Source organism: Misgurnus anguillicaudatus, chromosome 12, assembly GCF_027580225.2.
Source record: "Misgurnus anguillicaudatus chromosome 12, ASM2758022v2, whole genome shotgun sequence".
Lineage (NCBI taxonomy): Eukaryota > Metazoa > Chordata > Actinopteri > Cypriniformes > Cobitidae > Misgurnus > Misgurnus anguillicaudatus.
The window spans coordinates 36306432-36325571 of record NC_073348.2 but is presented as its reverse complement, the minus strand read 5'-3'; the positions used below and the strand labels follow the sequence as shown (position 1 = coordinate 36325571).

General features: G+C 38.8%; 2 protein-coding genes across 2 annotated transcripts in view; one reads left to right on the top strand and one right to left on the bottom strand.

The window, feature by feature from the left end:
- antxr1b (ANTXR cell adhesion molecule 1b) overlaps positions 1-6109 on the bottom strand; it is a 35750-nt gene extending 29641 nt beyond the window's left edge. The window contains exon 1 of the mRNA XM_055207783.2: positions 5541-6109. Coding sequence (XP_055063758.1) covers positions 5541-5695 — 155 coding nt within the window. The 5' untranslated portion in view covers positions 5696-6109. The remainder of the gene's footprint in view (positions 1-5540) is intronic.
- Positions 6110-8567: 2458 nt separating this feature from the next.
- Positions 8568-15033, top strand: npffr1l1 (neuropeptide FF receptor 1 like 1). The gene is made up of 3 exons (XM_055207269.2): positions 8568-8847; positions 13198-13297; positions 14264-15033. The coding sequence occupies exons 1-3, from the start codon at positions 8571-8573 to the stop codon at positions 15030-15032; spliced, it is 1146 nt and encodes a 381-aa protein (XP_055063244.2). The 5' UTR covers positions 8568-8570; the 3' UTR covers position 15033.
- The last annotated feature ends 4107 nt before the right edge of the window (positions 15034-19140 follow it).

Genomic DNA, 19140 nt, shown 5'->3' with positions numbered 1-19140 from the left:
ATGACTAATAACGCAATATTTGTCAGCTCTGTTAAGGGTTACATGCTAAAGATGCTGACATTGTTTGGAATACAAATTTAGGCTCTGAGAAAATCGCTTTTTCGTCCCGCGTTACTTTCACCCCGGTTCTCCCCTACATGAATTAGGACTGAACTTCATCTGCAGTTGTATTTAATTCTTTAAATAGTATTTTTTTTATAACGCACACTTTAAATGTATGAAGGTTTTTGCATGCGCTATCCGAAAAATGGTCCTTAGTTGTCACTGGGGCAGTGCCCTTTAAAAAGGTCCTAATTTGTACAGATGTTACATGTTTTGGTACAGATATGTGTACCAGTATGTACCTCTGAGGTACTAATATGAACTTAGGTGCAAAGGTGACAGCTATGAACAATTTTATCTGCCAGTGTTTAATAGATGAATAAATGAAATAAACCAATATCAAACCCAAGCTGCATGGTGCATGTGCAAACAAATGCATTTTTGCAATAAATAATCGAATACATCTATAATACAGACATCTTATATATAACTCAAGCTAAAATATTTTGAGATGCTTATTGGTTTGATATGTTTATCCAACAACACAACATTCATTTTCAAGTACAGCTAAAGTTTTTATATGGTTTGAGGCATTTGCAACAAAATCAACAACATCAGAAACAGGTTATATTAGGACATATATTTGATTACATAAAGCTTGCACATACAGACAATGAAACAGAGACGACCACCCCAGCATTCAGAGCTCACAGTATATACATTTTTTCAGAAGAAAAAAGGTATGTAATATGTCAGACGCGACATCATCTGTAACAGGAACAATGTATAGAAACCAGACGCACTTTAAGGGAAATCAAAACCTTTATATGTTCACATAATGACTTGAATCCACACAGGAATTATGCTGATCTTACTTTAATGGTTTTCATAGTGAAATTTTCACACTAGTCCTAGATAATGATCATGTCAAGATTCATACTTTCAAATTGTGGTATGGGCACTAATATCTTAGAGTCTTTGTTTAGCGCCGTCTTTAAAAGCTGAGTTTGTGTAATAGCTCATCTGGCTGGACCACTGCGGTGGAGACAAATCGAAAAAGAATGTTAGACTTACGTAAGGGACGTCGAACCCGTCCAAAGCCCGTATAATTTTCCTCCACCCCCACAAACACAACAGTGCTGCTAATTCAGTCTTGATAAGTTAAGCAGATGTTGATTTACCTTTTTATTAGAATGCAGACATGACTTTACTCTCAAAGACAATAGACAGAAATATTTGAACTTTTGCACAGATTTGGAAATTGGTGTTTGGAATTGAAGCCAATACATTTAAAGGGATAATTTGCCCAAAAATGAAATACTCACCCTCTTGTTGTTACAAATCTGTGTACATTTCTTTGCTCTACTAAACACAAAGGAAAATATTTTAAGCATCATTAACTTATTTTCACATTATTTTGCTTTTCTGCAGTCAATGGTGCTCCTTTATTTACAAACATCTTAATTTGTGTTCAGCAGAACAAATACATTTTTCAAGTTTGAAACAACTTGAGGGTGAATAAATGATGGGAGAATTACAATTTTTCCCTTTAAGATTCCTTTGTATCAAAAAAAAAAAAGAGGAACCGCTGAATGTTTTTCTAGCATTCACGTGTCGACCTTTGGTTAAGGTGTATTATTACGATTAATACATATGAAATATGCTGCGGTCTCGTCTGAAACCGTAAGCTAAAACCCAGATACGTACAGTACTATGATTTTCAGACCCAAACTCAGACCAAGACTTTAATAATTGTTTATGTGGTTTTGTGATATCTCAAGAACGCAAGATTTATTGACATTTACACAAAATGGGATTCAAATTTATTTCTAAAATGGTAAATGTGACCTGTTTCCACTGTAAAAAAAAATAAGGCAGCATTTTTCTCAAATCAACATATTTTTTATGGTACTTTAACATAAAAATTAAGTTAAACAATGTCAACTTGATTTTATATGTTAACAGTTTTGCAGTGTGGTCATGTGACACAGCTTTACATACTATGTATTTGACCCAGCCTGTGAAAACAAGCTGAAGTGATTTAATTTTTCTACATAAAACATAATTAAAGGATGATTGTGTGAAAATATAACCTTAATATCTTTAAAATTGACTGAGTAGGACCATGTCAAAGATTGAAACCAATGAATGAAATCAAACTTTGCTAATAAGATTATAAGATTTTAGCCTGGATTTCACCAACAGGGTCATATATAAATATACAAACAGTAAGCTACATGTATTTTTATATTTAATTAGCTTGGTACAACACTAAGGCAGGGGTCTCCAACCTTTTTGCGAACAAGCGCTACCACAATAGATTAAACAATTTGGGCTACTTTTTGATAGTCTACTCAAAACTATGACTTGTTGATTTTTTTTTACGTGTTGATATGTTTGTTTAAAATGTTAGCATACATAAAGAAGCCAAGCTAATCTAAAAAAATTGTAATAAATAAATATTAAAATTGAGGCTATTAATCAATGGCTTCTTTTTTCGAGGGCGCATGATGCGAAAATAATCACAACGCTAGTTTGTAATTTCAAAATATGTGTTCGGCGTGTCGAGTGAACTTATGTGCATCATGTGTCTTGTCAAAATAAGTGCCTGCTGCAGACGTGTCTAAAGGGTTTATGATAAAAGAAATACTCGCGTTTGCCAGATACTCGCATAATCTCATGCGTAAACAAAGTTTACTATTAAGGGAGTGTCTGGCGTGTATTTTGTGAACGTGAGCGTCTCTTTTATCATAAACGGTTTTGATGCGTGTGCACAAGGCACTTATTTTGACAAAACACGTGATGCACATGGTTCACGTGATGCAACAAACACATATTTTGAAAACACGAGCAACACACATGACACTCCGAACACATATTTTGAATTTACGCCCCTCGGAAGAGCAGTCACGAGCCATGAATAATGAATATGCTGTTCGTGTGCAGATTTTTCTAAAACACAGAAACAATGACTCAGTAAACACAATTCAGCTGCTTATTATCTGGGTGATATTGAGTCGAATCAAAAAGGTCAGATATTGATAACATGCATAGTCCCGAGTCCGCTTTTTATCATCATCAACAAGAAAATGAAACCTGCATTGTGAGCCAATCCTATATCACATCAACAGATAAAGAACATCCAACCTTGCTTCAAAACACTTCTTGTCATTATCTGAGCCGTTGTTATGCACAAAAAGGGCAGTGTTTTATTCTATTCACACGCAAAGATTTGCTTGCATATTTAGTTTAGCAATTAATATTTGAGTTTATCATTGCTTTAAAATGCAAATCATATAAAGAAAAGAACAGACAAAACCAAACAATACCATTTTACACCCCATCCCCCTTCTTTTCTTCCCTCTATCATTTGTGTCCAGATATTTCTGTGAGTCTCTGGTGAACTCTGAGGTTTTGGAACATCTGGCCCTGCTGGTGAAAAGGTTCAGCGCACGCAGAACCCAAACACTCCTGACCACTCTGGTGCCATCACTTTCTGACACCCAAGATGAATCGTCTGGGTTCTCGTTTTTCTGCAGAACGGCCCTAAATAATGTCAGATGGCAGTGTTTGTTCTTTCACCTTAAATACTGAACCAAAAACAGACAAACCCTAAAGATAAGAGTCCCTAAAGATAAGAACCCCTTGTTGTTTCTTTTTTACAGTAAAACTAAGTTTAAATGATATTTATGAGATCCACTCTCTGAAGTAAAGGTATAAAAGCTGTCAAGGGTCCTTATACTGTACCTTAGGTACAGATATGTATATATTTGGTACCAGAACACATGTGGCCTTTAAGAATGCACATTTTCAGCGGCTTCCGGCAATTTGTCCATCAGAGTCTCGCACAATCTTGCAAGCCCGTTAAATTAATGTATATTTAATGCATTTAAATGTATATAGTGTATGTATCTTTGAGGTACAAATATGCAGTCTTTCGGTACAAATGCACTTAAAAACGGCAGTTTTTTTAACCCAATATTGGGCTGACATCAGCATTCGGTCAGTTTTACCCAGCGGTGTGTTCTGTCCAATATTTACCCAACATGGGTGAAAAATTACCCAGCCATTTTTATTGTGTGTACTTTTTGAAAGGGTATCGCCCCAATTACAGCTTTTGTACAGTACCTTTATTGGTGGAGTTTATTATTTAAGGAAAAATTGACGATGGGTCGTTGAATTATTCGAAGAAAAAAAATGCATGTGGGTGTGCATTATTTTCATATAATTCAAAGGACCGGATTCAATAGGCTTTATGCCCAGCTGCACTACTTCCTGAACTTCATCCAGCTCCTTGTTTCCTGTCTGCCATTATTGGACAAACTGATTAATCCAGTTGTGCCTGACCTCAGTAGTCACACCTGGATTAATCAGTTTGTCCAATAATGGCAGACAGGAAACAAGGAGCTTGCTGAAGTTCAGGAAGTAGTACAGCTGGGCATAAAGCTTATTGTTCCACTTATACCGTAGTTACCACAGACATTGCTCTGGTGCCTTAAGACATTTGAAAGGTCAGGTGTGCATTTATTTAAAAAAAAAACATACCCATGGAACATATCTCAACCAATCAGAATAAAGCATTCAACAGACGCCGTTGTATAAGCATAAATAATTTGCCAGTGCAGGAAGACAAAATGCATTTGATTGAGTTGATTCAGTTTAATGGGATAGTTTGCATAGTTCAACATGATTTAAGTTGATAGTCTGTCATTTTCTCACCCTCAAGTTGTTCCTGTATAATTTACTTTTATTTTGAAGAACGTCTGTTACCAAGCTGATCTGGGGCACCAAAGACTTTCACAGTAGAAATAAATAATACTATGAAAGTAAATGGTGCCCCTGATCTGTTTGGTTACATTTTTTTTTTAAATGTCAACAAATGACATCAGGTGTACTGTAAGTGCAGGCTGATGTCTTTCTTTGTAACTTTGCCAGTCTTTTTCTGGGCTGTTTGCCTTTGTTACTGCTTTCATGATAAATGGTTCCATACGCGTTCCACGTAGCGAATGAAAACAGCAGTACAAAGGTTCAGATGGCAGCACGGTTCTATTAAAAGACTTCAAGTGTTTATAAAATGAGTAACATGACCGGCAGATGCAATGAATAATTTGATCTTTGATCTTCTCAAGCTTTCTACAAAATTGCTCAGGTGATGCAAGATGCAATTAAATCCACTAGTGCTAAAATTAAGCATTATGGATTTTAAGAATGACACAAATGCTCAGGAAATTAAAATTTTTAGGTAGCATTGGATAAACAGGGGTACTGAAAACCTCATATTTCACCTTAAAGAGCGTAGTAGGGGTGAAATGATGCTTTGTGCATGCAGCCTGGATGAAAAGCTTCTTTGAAAACTTGATGACTAGGATTGGCTGTGAACCTTAACCTTCTTTAAAACCAGTAACTAAAATGACCCTGAACTATAATAACTCAAACTTCAGGTTCCTACCATCAATATGCCATTGTAATGGCTACAGATCTGAAATAGCAAAACTCACTTGTCCAGCACAAAGTAGAGATCAAACCCTCCGTAGCACGAGGAACCGGCCTCCCAGCGTTCATAGGTCTGTCCAGCACAGCCGGTGACCTTCAGGACAAATAGTCCACACAAGCCTATCAGCATCCTCGCACCCCCACGCCAACCGATGCACATTGTTCAAGTTCGGCAGATGCAGTTTCAAACTTCAGTGGTGTTTCCAAACAGAGCCACAATGCGAGACATCCAACTGTAGTGGTGGTGGAGACGTTTTGCTCAGCAGCCTCCTCGCTCTCTGATCCATCCAGGCTGGAGAAGGTCTGGCCTCAAAGGAAAGGCATGCCTGTGGCAGATTCCCAGAGCTGCAGTCGGATCCCAAGACTGAGTTAAACTGGCCTGAATCAAGAGGCGTTCAGTCACTCCCTCACAAAAGACACACTTTTTTAACTAATACTGCAGTGTATACCACAAATAAATGTCAGGCTAGTGCTGACCCCCTTAAAATGTGTTGAAGGTGCAGAGATAGTTTGAAAACTTAGGAAGATGTGATCATGGGGTGTTTCTTTTGTTTGGCTCTGTGTGCAAATGGGGGTTTATGGTGAATAGGAAGGGGGATAGGATTTGGGAAAACTTTCAAAATGTTTTTACTCCAAATCTCTCTCTCTCTCTCTTTTCTGGGTCCCTTTGTTTTGTTTCACTGTTTTACCATCTTTCCAGCTCAGTCACTTTTTGCTCTTAGTATTTTTCTCCTCTACCGCCACATTGTGGTAACACATGAAATGACTCCAAGCAAAGGATTTTGCAAACATTGTTTATATGCTAGGAAAATAGCTGAAGTCATTTTGGCATACTGAAGGTCATGGATGTTATTCCACAGAAACACACATCATAAAAAGCAGATTTTAAATGGATTACTAGTATCCTTTAGTAAAATAGCGTTATCATTCTTGGCAGGTTCTTCTGAAACTATTTCAATAAATGCTGATAGCTCCTTTACTGTTTTCTTTAATTCATATGAAATTAAGATCATCAAAAGGTTATTTTAGCTTTGACAGATTTATCCAAAGCACTGCAGTGCATTCAAGGTATACATTTACTGTATGCATGTTCCCTGGGGATCAAACTTATGACCTTTGGGCTGCTATCACAATGCTCTGCAATTAAGATAATGCTTAAAATACTCGCCTATTTGGGAATGCAAAGGTCATGGGTTTGAATCACAGTAAAAACAAATACTGATTAAAAAAGCATAGATTAAATGCAGTGTACAATACATTATGTCTCTTTAAATAAAACGCATTATTGTAAATTTAGATCATTATACAGAAAGAAGAGTAATTAGGACCAACTGTCAAGATACTGATCAAGCAAGAAGGAGAAGATGCATAAATTACATTATTATGCACAGTGACGCATGTCTTTGAAAGGCAGCCCGTTTTCTAGACTAGAGAAGAGTAGATGTAAGTGTACTTGTGCTCTTAATACAAAATATCACGAGATGAAAACTTTGTTGACGTCACCAGACATATGGCTGGATGACATGGGCGGCGCGCTCTGACGGACTGTAGTGGCGCGCGCATGCAGGTGGATGCTGCGTATTGCAGTACAGAAAAAAGAAGCATCTGCGCATCACAAATGTGGATTTATTTCATACATTCGCGTTTGGTGTCTCAATTAAAACAGGTGAGCCTATTGTGCCTTCAATTCTTACATTTATATGTAGTGCCTATTTATTTATAATTGCTTCATAAACGCTTACGTGTGAGTTTGTTTTAATAATAGCGACTTCATTTAAAAGTTTTGAATCCTAAATCAAGAAATGTAGGGCTGTTAGTTCACACTTAAGACCAGTGAATAAATGGAAGAGACACTAAAATAGACTTGTTTTGATACTTTATCCTTTCAAATACAGTTTACTTTTGTTTGACTTTTGCACTAAAAATAAATAAACATTTATATAACAGTTTAATGAAATTTAATATTTTTTATATAGTTAAATTTCTGCGCTTGATATATCACCATACACAGTTAGGATATTCTAGGAGGCATATAGTTTTGATATTTATGTGTAGCTATTTTTATATATCAATATAATTTCAAAAATAAATACTTCAAAACAGTACAATGTGAAAAATGTGCAGTAGTTATGCAGATATTTGCCAGTAACTTACTGTAGATTTACATTTATGTCATTTATGTTATTTAATGGCAACAGTTTGTTCAAAGTTACATGAACATTAAAAAGTCTTTGTCTCATTTAACTTTGAACGAACTGTTGGACATAAATTTAAAGTGCACCTATTTCATTGCTAAAAACAGCGCATAATTTAGTGTATTTGTTATAATACAATGTGTTTGCGTGGTTTATGGTTCAAAACAGATTATTTTCCAAATAACGTAAATTTTTGTAGCTCCAGATATCTCTGTCTTCCTCAAACACACTGATTTTGTACAAAGCTTATCGATCTGAAAAGCTTTGTGTCCCTGATTGGCCAGCTAATCGGTACGTTGTGATTGGTCTGATACCTCTGACATCAGCCAGAAATGTGACGCTCCTTACCATGTTGGAAAGATTCGGTCACGATGCAATGCAAACAGGAGTTAATTTACAGGCTGTGAGTCTGAAGCGGGAGGAATTATGATAATGTCGGTCTTCTCTACATCACCAATCCCAGGAAGTAAAACAGTTGCCTACAATCCGTGTGTTTGTTGTAGTACAAGAGAAGAGATTTACATTGGAGATAACTTGCGTCGGTACTTTGGGGTTTATACCTTTTGCATTGCATATCCTAAACGTGTACTTATACACACTTACACACCAAAGGAAATGTAAAACCGTGAATCGTACCATACAGTGAGTTACTGGCAAACTGCCTGCCAGACAGTAGAACTGTAATTTCTACAGAAGTAACCAAAATGTTTTTATTTTTAGAAAACCTATAGTTACCCAAAATCTACCATGTCTTTACTACATGAATCATTAACCTTGATATTTTGGAAAACTGTAGTAATAAAAATGTTAATCAGGTGGTTTCTTTTTTCAAGTTTTAAAATGGACAGAAACCTTTCTAGCACCAACCTCAGTTTGGACAACTGCACCCGCGTGCCATATTACATCCACTCCACAGGCATAACAATAAGCTACATTCTCTCCTACCTGATGGTGCTGCTTCTGTGCATTGTTGGAAACGGGCTCGTCTGTCTGGTGGTCCTCAGGAATCGGAAAATGCGAACTGTCACAAACCTCTTCATTCTAAACTTGGCCATTAGTGACTTACTGGTGGGTGTGTTCTGTGTGCCCACCACACTGATTGACAGCCTCATATCGGGTGGGTGGATGATAATTATAAGTGTTTATCTATATCACCAACATCATCTTACATTTTTTTGTGGTCGATATTACCATCATTATTGGCATCAGACTCAGTATCATTGCATAATATTATCATAATAATCGGCACTGCCATCTTTTAATCATCAAATGTGATGTCATCATATTTATTAGCATCATCATATTGATTAATATCACTGTTCTCATATTCATCAGGATCACAAGCATCTACAGGTGCTGGTCATATAAATAGAATATCATCAAAAAGTTGATTTATTAAAAAAATTCCATTCAAAAAGTGAACCTTGTATATTATATTTATTCATTAAACACAGAGTGATATATTTCAAATGTTTATTTCTTTTAATTTTGATGAACTGAGGAAAATCACAAATTCAGTATCTCAGAAAATTAGAATATTGTGAAAAGGTTCAATATTGAAGACACAGGAGCCGTTTCTCAATGTCAAGGATACTTCCTTGGCAGGACTTGTCCTTACAAGTCACTTCCTTTAGATGCTAGGCGAGGCTCCTTTTAAGCATTTGAGATCATGTTAAATGGAACAGGCTAGCAAGTGCACGCCATTACGTCATTGCGTGATTGAAAGGTGTGCTTTCGGTGCTGCGCGCATAGAATTGTGGGTGATGTCAGCGCGTGAAGAGTGCGAAGGATACAAATATGCATCCTTTCCTGTATATGGGATATTTCTCGAACGAAGGACTCAGTCCTTGGCTGATATTTCGAGGATCCTCGACATTGGAACAGTCCTTCGACGGACGTCGATGACTTAGCATCCTCGAAATTCTGGCTTCCGAGGATCCTTCCTTGACATTGAGAAACGGCTCTGGTGCCACACTCTAATCAGCTAATTAACTCAAAACATCTGCAAAGGCCTTTAAATGGTCTCTCCGAGAGTCTCTCTAAGTCTAATTCTGTAGGCTACACAATCATTGGGGAAGACTGCTGACTTGAGAGTTGTCCAAAAGACAACCATTGACACTTTGCACAAGAAGGGCAAGACACAAAGGGTCATTGCAAAAGAGGCTGGCTGTTCAAAATAAAAATAAAAATAAAAATAAAAATAAGAAGAATATTTTATTTGTAAAGCACTTAAATACTTAAATACTCATAGTTAAAAACAATCCCAAAGTGCACAGAGCTCCGTGTCCAAACATTAATAGAAGGGCGAAGGGAAGGAAAAGATGTGTTAGAAAAAAGTGTACAAGCATGTAACGGGTGCTTAATGAAAGCGATGAAGGTGAGAATCCATGTGCAAAAGGTGTTTATTGAGTAAAATCCCAAAAAGGGCCAGCAAACAAATCCAAAGGTAAATCCAGTAATCGTAATCCAAAACAGGCAGAATATCAGTGCAGGCGGCAAACAGGCAATAAATCCAAAATACAGGCAGAAGTCAAACACAGGCAACAGGTAACAGGTTAACAGATAAACAGAATAACAGAATCAGAATACAGGCAGATACAAACAGGATGGCGATGTAATAATCAGCCAGGAGCAGGTGAACAGGATGTGACTTATATACAGACAGACAGGAAGTGTGAACTGTGACATGGCATGATGAATATCAAAATAAAAGTCAGAACAGAGCAGGGTATCAAAATAAAAGTCCAAAATACAAAAATACACAGAACACAAGTAAACACAGAACAAAACCATTACAGAACCCCCCCTCTAAAGGGCGACTCCCGGAGCCCAACAAACAAAACATACAGTCCAATAGAGGGTGGGCGGGCGGGCCAGGACCTCTTGGCGAAGGCAGGGCAGTTCAGGAGAGGTCCTGGGTCATAAGGCCAGGATGGTCCAGGGTCGTGGGGCAGATGCGGGCCTGGGTCATGGGGCAGATGCGGGCCTGGGTCATGGGGCAGATGCGGGCCTGGGTCATGGGGCAGGCTTGGACCTGGGTCATGGGGCAGGCTTGGACCTGGGCCATGGGGCAGCCTTGGTCCTGGGTCATGGGGCAGCCGCGGCCCTGGGTCATGGGGCAGGCTCGGACCTGGGTCATGGGGCAGGCTTGGACCTGGGTCATGGGGCAGGCTTGGACCTGGGTCATGGGGCAGGCTTGGACCTGGGTCATGGGGCAGGCTTGGACCTGGGTCATGGGGCAAACATGGAGCAGGATCATGAGGTAGGGATAGACCTGTAACACAAGGAGAGGAGGGATCAGAGTCCACTTCGGTCTCCGCCTCGGTGTCCTTTGCCTCCTTCCTGTGTCCGGGTACTACCCCCCCCCCCCAAAAAAACTTGGGAAAGCTTCCACAGCCCATTGTGGCGATGTCCCAGATGGTGGACCAGACAAATCAGATGAGTTAGACGGGACTGGTGAATCAGGCGAGACAGGTGAGCCAGGTAAGCCAGACGAATCAGGCGGGACAGGTGAGCCAGGTAAGCCAGACGAACCAGACGGGACAGACGAATCAGGCAGGACAGACGAATCAGATGAGTCGGGCAGATCAGATGAGTCGGGCAGATCAGATGAGTCGGGCAGATCAGATGAGTCGGGCAGATCAGATGAGTCGGGCAGATCAGATGAGTCGGGCAGATCAGATTAGTCGGGAAGATCAGATGAGTCGGGCAGATCAGATGAGTCGGGCAGATCAGATGAGTCGGGCAGATCAGATGAGTCGGGCAGATCAGATGAGTCGGGCAGATCAGATGAGTCGGGCAGATCAGATGAGTCGGGCAGATCAGATGAGTCGGGCAGATCAGATGAGACGGGCAGATCAGATGAGACGGGCAGATCAGATGAGACGGGCAGATCAGATGAGACGGGCAGATCAGATGAGTCAGATGGTTCAGATTCAGGGCCTTGAGGAACCTCGGGAACAACAGAGCAGAAGGCAGACCAGACGCACCAAAGGGCTATGGCAAATTCTGAAATAACTGAGTCAATGAGACATACCTTTGGGGTTGTCAGTTCAGGCAGGGCGGCCATCTTGACGGAAGGTGCAGGGTGTACAATAGCTCTCATTAATGCAGGTGTGGTGGTGATGATGGCTCTCTGAAGTACAGGTGCAGGAATGGTGGTGGTTTTCTCAAAAACAGGTACAGGTGCAGGGAGGATAGCGGCCATTTTGGGAACAGGCAGGGTGGCGGCCATTTTAGGGACAGGCAGGATGGCGGCCATTTTGGGAGCAAGCATGGTGGCGGCCATTTTGGGAACAGGCATGGACAGAGTAGGCATAACTGGTACAGGTGTGGGCATAACAGGCAGGACATGGCGTGGCGTGTTGGGAATAGCTTCTGGTTTGCTATCCGCAACATCCACCGTGAAGGGAGAGCCACACAACAACAGGGCAAAGTCAATATAACTCTCCAGGGACCAGGCAGACATATCATGAGGCATACACAGACGCAACCACTCATCAAGGGCATTATAAAAAATGGGTTTTAAAGTGTCCTCGTCAAAATGTACCTGATTACTCAAGTCCAAAAAAATCACTCACATATTCCTCAATGGGACGGTGGTTCTGGCGTAGTGCAAGCAGGGCAAAAATGGGTTTCATGGTGCTGGTGGGAGATTACTGACCTTTGCTGGATTCCGGTTGTGGCTGAATATACTGTAACGGGTGCTTAATGAAAGCGATGAAGGTGAGAATCCATGTGCAAAAGGTGTTTATTGAGTAAAATCCCAAAAAGGGCCAGCAAACAAATCCAAAGGTAAATCCAGTAATCGTAATCCAAAACAGGCAGAATATCAGGGCAGGCGGCAAACAGGCAATAAATCCAAAATACAGGCAGAAGTCAAACACAGGCAACAGGTAACAGGTTAACAGATAAACAGAATAACAGAATCAGAATACAGGCAGATACAGACAGGATGGGGCGATGTAATAATCAGCCAGGAGCAGGTGAGCAGGATGTGACTTATATACAGACAGACAGGAAGTGTGAACTGTGACATGGCATGATGAATATCAAAATAAAAGTCAGAACAGAGCAGGGTATCAAAATAAAAGTCCAAAATACAAAAATACACAGAACACAAGTAAACACAGAACAAAACCATTACAAAGCAATAGGGATAACTACATCCTGGAGAGGATTATGGATTTTGATGATATTCTAATTATATGACCTGCACCTGTATATGATCATCATAATCATATTCATTAATATCCTCACTGTTGTCAGCATTTTTCTAAAAAAAAAATGTCTAAGTTGTTGGGTTAACTCATGGTTGGATTAAACATCAACAAGCCCCACCTGATTGTATTGCCATACCCTGTAAAAAATGATGTGACCCATAAGTAATATTATTTAATTTGATATCTTGTAAAGCTTTTTGGATTCAGATATTTTTTATGTTAATCTTTTATTTTCGAATTAACAGGATGGCCTTTTAACCAGCTCACCTGCAAGATGAGTAACCTTGTCCAGGGTATGTCAGTGTCTGCCTCTGTCTTCACTTTGGTTGCCATAGCAGTAGACAGGTAATTGTCAGTCATTAAATTAAATAAACTTTTCTCTTAAACGGGGAATGTGATGTGCAAGTGTATACTTACTTATAAAATAAATAAGCTGTAAGCATACCGGTGGTCTCCAACAGGTTGCCTGAACGGAGTGAGTTGCCCGCCAAAACACATTCTATTAATAGCCTCAATTTCAATATTTATTTATTACATATGTTTTATATTAACTTGGCTTCTTTTAACATTTTAAACAATGATAAAACATATCAACAAGTAAAATAAAATAAAATCAACAAGTAAAACAAAAAGGTTTTGAGTAGACTATATAAAAAAAATTGTCATCCAGATTGTTTAATCCATTGTGGTAGCCCTTGCTCACAAAAGGGTTGGAGACCCCTGATCTATACCAAGCACAATGTACTCAGATACACGCTAAGAAGTGATATATGGTCCTTAAAGAGTTATAAATCATATTTAAAACTAACAGCACCTTAGCATATCATTTCACGCTATAATTGCTTTCATGGAATACAAAACATGTTTTTCTGTTCATGCTCATTCTAAGAAAGTGTCCCTTAATAATGATGTTTCTGTTATATATTGTTATATGCATGTAATATTCAGTAATTTGTTGAAATTATGCAGAGCACAGCAAGTCATTTTTACAGATCCATAGATTTTGAATGTCATGCCATTTAAATGGCATTCAAATGAAAAATTATTGTAAAGGGAAAACACTGATAACGTTTTCAGCAGATGTGTAGATAAACCATTTTAGAGTGTCTAAGTTTGTTAGGGAAAAAACGTTAACTTAAATATGAACTCTTGCATTTTCCCGATTTGCTTAAACGTTGTATTTTTCAATACCTTTACATCTGTGTCAATTCTAGAATCAATGATAGTAACTTTATTGTAAGTTTCTGAATGTTTCTTAATGCATAACAAATAAAGAGTATATCAGCATTTATAGTGTGTCTCACAATGCAGGTTTACAGGCATTGTTTACCCTTTCCACCATCGTCTGAGACCAGTCTCTGCATTCTTCGCCATCATCTTCATCTGGCTCCTTGCTTTTGCCATCATCTTTCCTTCCGCCGTAAGATCGACGGTCAAACCTCTGGATGGAATCTGCATGCTCCAAGATAACCAGATCTACCCAGTGTTTGTGTGTTTTGAAGACTGGCCCAAAGAAGAGATGAGACGAGTCTACACCACTGTCATCTTCATCTATGTTTACCTGGCCCCGCTAGGTCTTCTAAGTATCATGTACGGTTGCATAGCGACCAAGCTCTCCAAGAACCTGCGTAAGAATCGAAGTCGTTCCAGGAAACGAATTAAGGTCATAAAGATGCTCATCATAGTCACTGTACTCTTCATGGTGTCCTGGTTGCCTCTCTGGACTTTAATGCTTCTTACAGATTATCAGGACTTGGACAGGTCACAGATTGACTTCCTGAGCAGCTATCTGTTTCCAGCAGCACACTGGTTGGCATTTTTTAACAGTGGCATTAATCCGATCATATATGGCTTCTTCAATGTGAACTTCCGAAGGGGTTTTCAGTCTGCGGTGGCCTGCACCTCCTGCAACTCTTTAGTTCCAGAAATGCGCCGGGCGTACTTTGCGTTCCTTCGCCCCAATAAGGTATGGGCTGGGAACACGGAAGCCCCTAACAGGCAAAAGGGGCACTTTATAACAGTAATGCCCAGAATGATGGGTCATGGGATTCAAGATATTGTTCTGCAGGACATAAATTAAATTAAGACTTGATGAAATATGGAAAATCTCTTTCTAGAAATTCCATTCATGTCCTTCAGTGCAAACGGTGTTTGGTTAAATTCCTAAGGAATTCACAAAATGATGTACTGATAGAAATAATGTATAATAATTTATAATGCACTGTAGTTTTGGATAAAAGCGTCTGTGAAATGCATAAATGTAAATCAAACACAGAGGATATGAAGTCCAAAACACTTTAGATTTGTGTTGTTAGACCAATGACTGTCAAAAAAGATGCGTAATACTTGATTTGGTTACTGAAAATGTAGTCTACAGAGACAGACTGGAAAATGTTGTGCTTCTGCATTGCGATTTATTGCTAAAGGCCCAACAAGTGCCTTGTATGCCATGCGGCATGTTTGTAACACAAGTTATATTTCACCTTTATTTTTTTATTCAGATTCTTAAAGGAATAATTCAACCAAAAATATAATTATTAACCCATATTTTACTCCTCCTCAACCAATCCTGGTTACTTTCTGTTTTTACAGAATCAGAGCTATATTAAATAATATATTGGCTCTTTTAAAGGTGCAGTGTGTAATTTTTAGAAGGATATCTTGACAGAAATGCAATATTATATACAAAACTACATTATCATGCACTCTCAGAAATAAAGGTACAAAAGTTGTCACTGGGACAGTACCCTTTCAAAAAGGTACACCTTTGTACCCAAAGAGTGCATATTAGTACTTTGAACTGCCAAAATGTACCTTTAAAGGAACATATTTGTACCTAAATGGTACATATTAGGACCTTTTTTAAAGGGTACTGCCCCAGTGACAGCTTCGTACCTTTATTTTTGACAGTGTGGGTGTATAAAGACCTTTTAATAATAAATCGTTATGTTTTTATTACCTTAGAATGAGATGTTTTTATCTACATGCACGAGGGTCCCCTTACGTGGAAGTCGCCATTTTGTGCCACCACGTTTCTACAGAAGCCCTTAACGGACAAACATTTTTGTCTCTGACAATGACATGTTTTTTCAGTGGCGGCTACTGTAGCTTCTCTATGCGTTTCAAAAGTGAGGGGTGAGCACAGTTGGCTGAGCCGTTGGTTGCAATTCGTAACCTCACCACTAGATGCCGCTAAAATTTACACACTGCACCTTTAAGCTTTAAAATAGCAGGATAGTGCCCCATTTTTAAATCTCTAAATTGCACATCCACCCATTAAAACTAATCTGTATTTAAATGTCTTCCGAGGTGAAGCGATGGGTTTTAAAACAACTTGCAAGTCAATTCAACCTACTATTTTACGTTTTGGCTTGTGAAAAGTTGATATATTTGAAATATATTTTTGATTTGACAATAATGCTGCATAATTTTTTACAATGTATAGCCGTATGTGTGTTCACGAAAGAGTTTAGGTCAGGTGAAATGCTGACCTCAGACCCAATGTTACAAAAACCCATCGCTTGACCTCAGAGAACATTTAACTCTTTCCCCACCATTGACGAGTTATCTCGTCAATCCGCAATACCGCTATTATCCACCAGGTTTCCTCAACTTAAAAAACCAGAAAGTATTGCCCTGGGGCAGACAGCTGTATGTCCGTCTAAGTTTTGAGAATCGCTCTGCATCTGATCTCTAGCAAAAGTCCTTTACAAAAATAGAATTATCTCAGCTTTTTGCTCAAAATTTTCTGTTTTTGAAGAAACCTACCCATATTTGAGTAACACAGTCTCACCCCATGTCGTCAATATTTGACGACACTTGACCATTCGTCAATATGTGACGCGGAGGGTATACCTTTCGCGTCATTTTTTGACGAACTGGGGACTTCAATACTATTACGTCCGTTGCATTCTCTTCTCCTATTTTCTTACCATTTTCGCGTCGGTTTAGGGTTAGATTACGCAAAATTAAACAGTGTACGCGAAATTAAACAGTGTACGCGAAATTAAACAGTTGTCACCTGGCGTTGGGGTTAGAGTTAGGTTTGGGTGGGGATGTCATTATGTAAATCCAACCCTAAACCGACGCGAAAATGGCAAGAAAATAGGAGAAGAGAATGCAACGGACGTAATAGTATTGAAGTCCCCAGTTCGTCAAAAAATGACGCGAAAGGTATACCCTCCGCGTCACATATTGACGAATGGTCAAGTGTCGTCAAATATTGACGACATGGGGTGAGACTGGGTTGATTTGAGAGGTGGTAAAAAGAGAACTAATGAAGGTATGATGAAACTTTTTTTGGTTGTTTGAAAGCAGAGGGTCTGTTCTTGCATTTAAAGGTCACGTTATTTTTGATCCCATTTTTTAAACCATAGTTAGTGTGTAATGTTGCTATAATAGCATAAATAATACATGTAAAAGTTCACTAACAGGCGATATATTGTCTTTAACAGAATTAGCCTTTCAAAGCCTGCAGCGAACGGCTGGTTTGGACTACAGTCCTCTACTTCCTGCTTTAATGAGTAAACTCCGCCCACAGGAATACGTCAGTCGCTAGCTAAGCTAACGGCAAGCTAAGCTGCTATCGAATCTCAACACCCTAAACAAACTACACAATCAGAACTCGATACGTATTTCTGAAGGAGGGACTTCATAGAACAAGGAAGACATCAGCCCGTTTTGAGGACAATGAGAACAGCGCTATAAAGATATGTAAATTGTGTAAAAAAAATATTGTTTTTTTACACGTGAAACATGAACACATGTTATATTGCCCACTGTAAACACAATCAAAGCTTCAAAAACACAGAAAGAACAGGACCTTTAACTCTTTCCCCGCTTCTTCCGGGTTGTATAAGTTGCGGAAGTGCACCACCTGGTGGATAATAGCGGTATTGCGGAAAGATGGAAAATCTCGCCATTGGCGGGGAAGCGTTTTCTCTTAATTGACGAGATATCTCGTCAATGGCGGTGAAAGAGTTAATATATTGTATGTTTAAAGAAGAGCATTTTCTGGGAGGGATTAAACTTTTGTGAAAAATGCTGACAGGGAAAGAGTTAAAACCTGTATTGATCAGATTTGGATGGATGGGTGTATGCGCATTTTGGAGATTTTAAAATGGGGCAGTGGCGGCCAGTGACTTCTTTTTCGAGGGTGCACGATGTAAAGCTCGTCACAACATGTATGTAGCCTGTCTTGTGTGTGGCTCGTCATTTCAAAATATGTGTTTGGCATGTCATGTAAACTTATGCATGATGATTCATCCTCACGGGTGACATCAAAATAAGAGTAATCTTGTAATCAGAGTTAGTGTTAGTGTCAGTTAGTAAAGTTAGTGTCTTGCGAGTATTTCGCGAACGTGAGCATCTTTTTTTATCATAAACCCTTTCAACGCATGTGCACCAGGCACGTATTTTGACAAGATGCATGATGCACATGGTTCACATGACGCAAAGAACACATATTTTGACAAGACGAGCAACACACATGAACACATTTTTTGAATTCACTAATTTTTCGAAGGACTATTGTGGGTACATTGTATAGAAAAAACACAAGAATTATATTATGGATGTGGATATACTTTAGCAGCTATTTTGTGAAGTGTAAAAGTGCTAAAAGGTACAGAAACCAATGTGATGTGATGGCTATGATGTGTTGTTGTTTCTTGTGTGTGATGACATCAGGCTTTTGTTGTCATTTAAACAAAACTGCAAGTGTTAGCCAAAGTTGTGCCGTTTTAAGCTTCACTACAAAAGTATAACAGCCTTTGAATAAAGTTTTACTGTTATGTTTTCTTTAAGAATGTATACACTCATAAAGTCATGTTTGAATTGTTGTGTTTAGTTGAAAAGCAATTATTTATTTATTTAAACGTGAATTAAAGTTATTATTTTTATTATATACATTTTTAAAAAAATTTTATTGGTGTGAATTTATTGTATTGCTCCATCAAACATTTTTTATGGCAAAAGATAATCTCATATTACACTAAATATTGTCATTTTTTTGTGCATTTCAAATTGTTTTTGAAACAAGTTTTACTGAAATGGTAGGACCACCCAGTGGTTTGGTTTTAATGGTTTCAGGTTCAGGTATAATGTGTATTGTTTCCAATAAAAGCCATCTGCTAAAGTACAGGACATACTGTGCTTTTACTGTGTCCGTGCTGTCAGTTGCCCAACAA

Bases quoted from the DNA above. Each gene is read 5' to 3' on its own strand.
- npffr1l1 (XM_055207269.2), top strand. From the start codon at position 8,571: ATGGACAGAAACCTTTCTAGCACCAACCTCAGTTTGGACAACTGCACC. The intron at 8,848-13,197 runs GTGGGTGGATGA...TCGAATTAACAG, and splicing joins GATTGACAGCCTCATATCGG to GATGGCCTTTTAACCAGCTC. The intron at 13,298-14,263 runs GTAATTGTCAGT...CTCACAATGCAG, and splicing joins GTTGCCATAGCAGTAGACAG to GTTTACAGGCATTGTTTACC.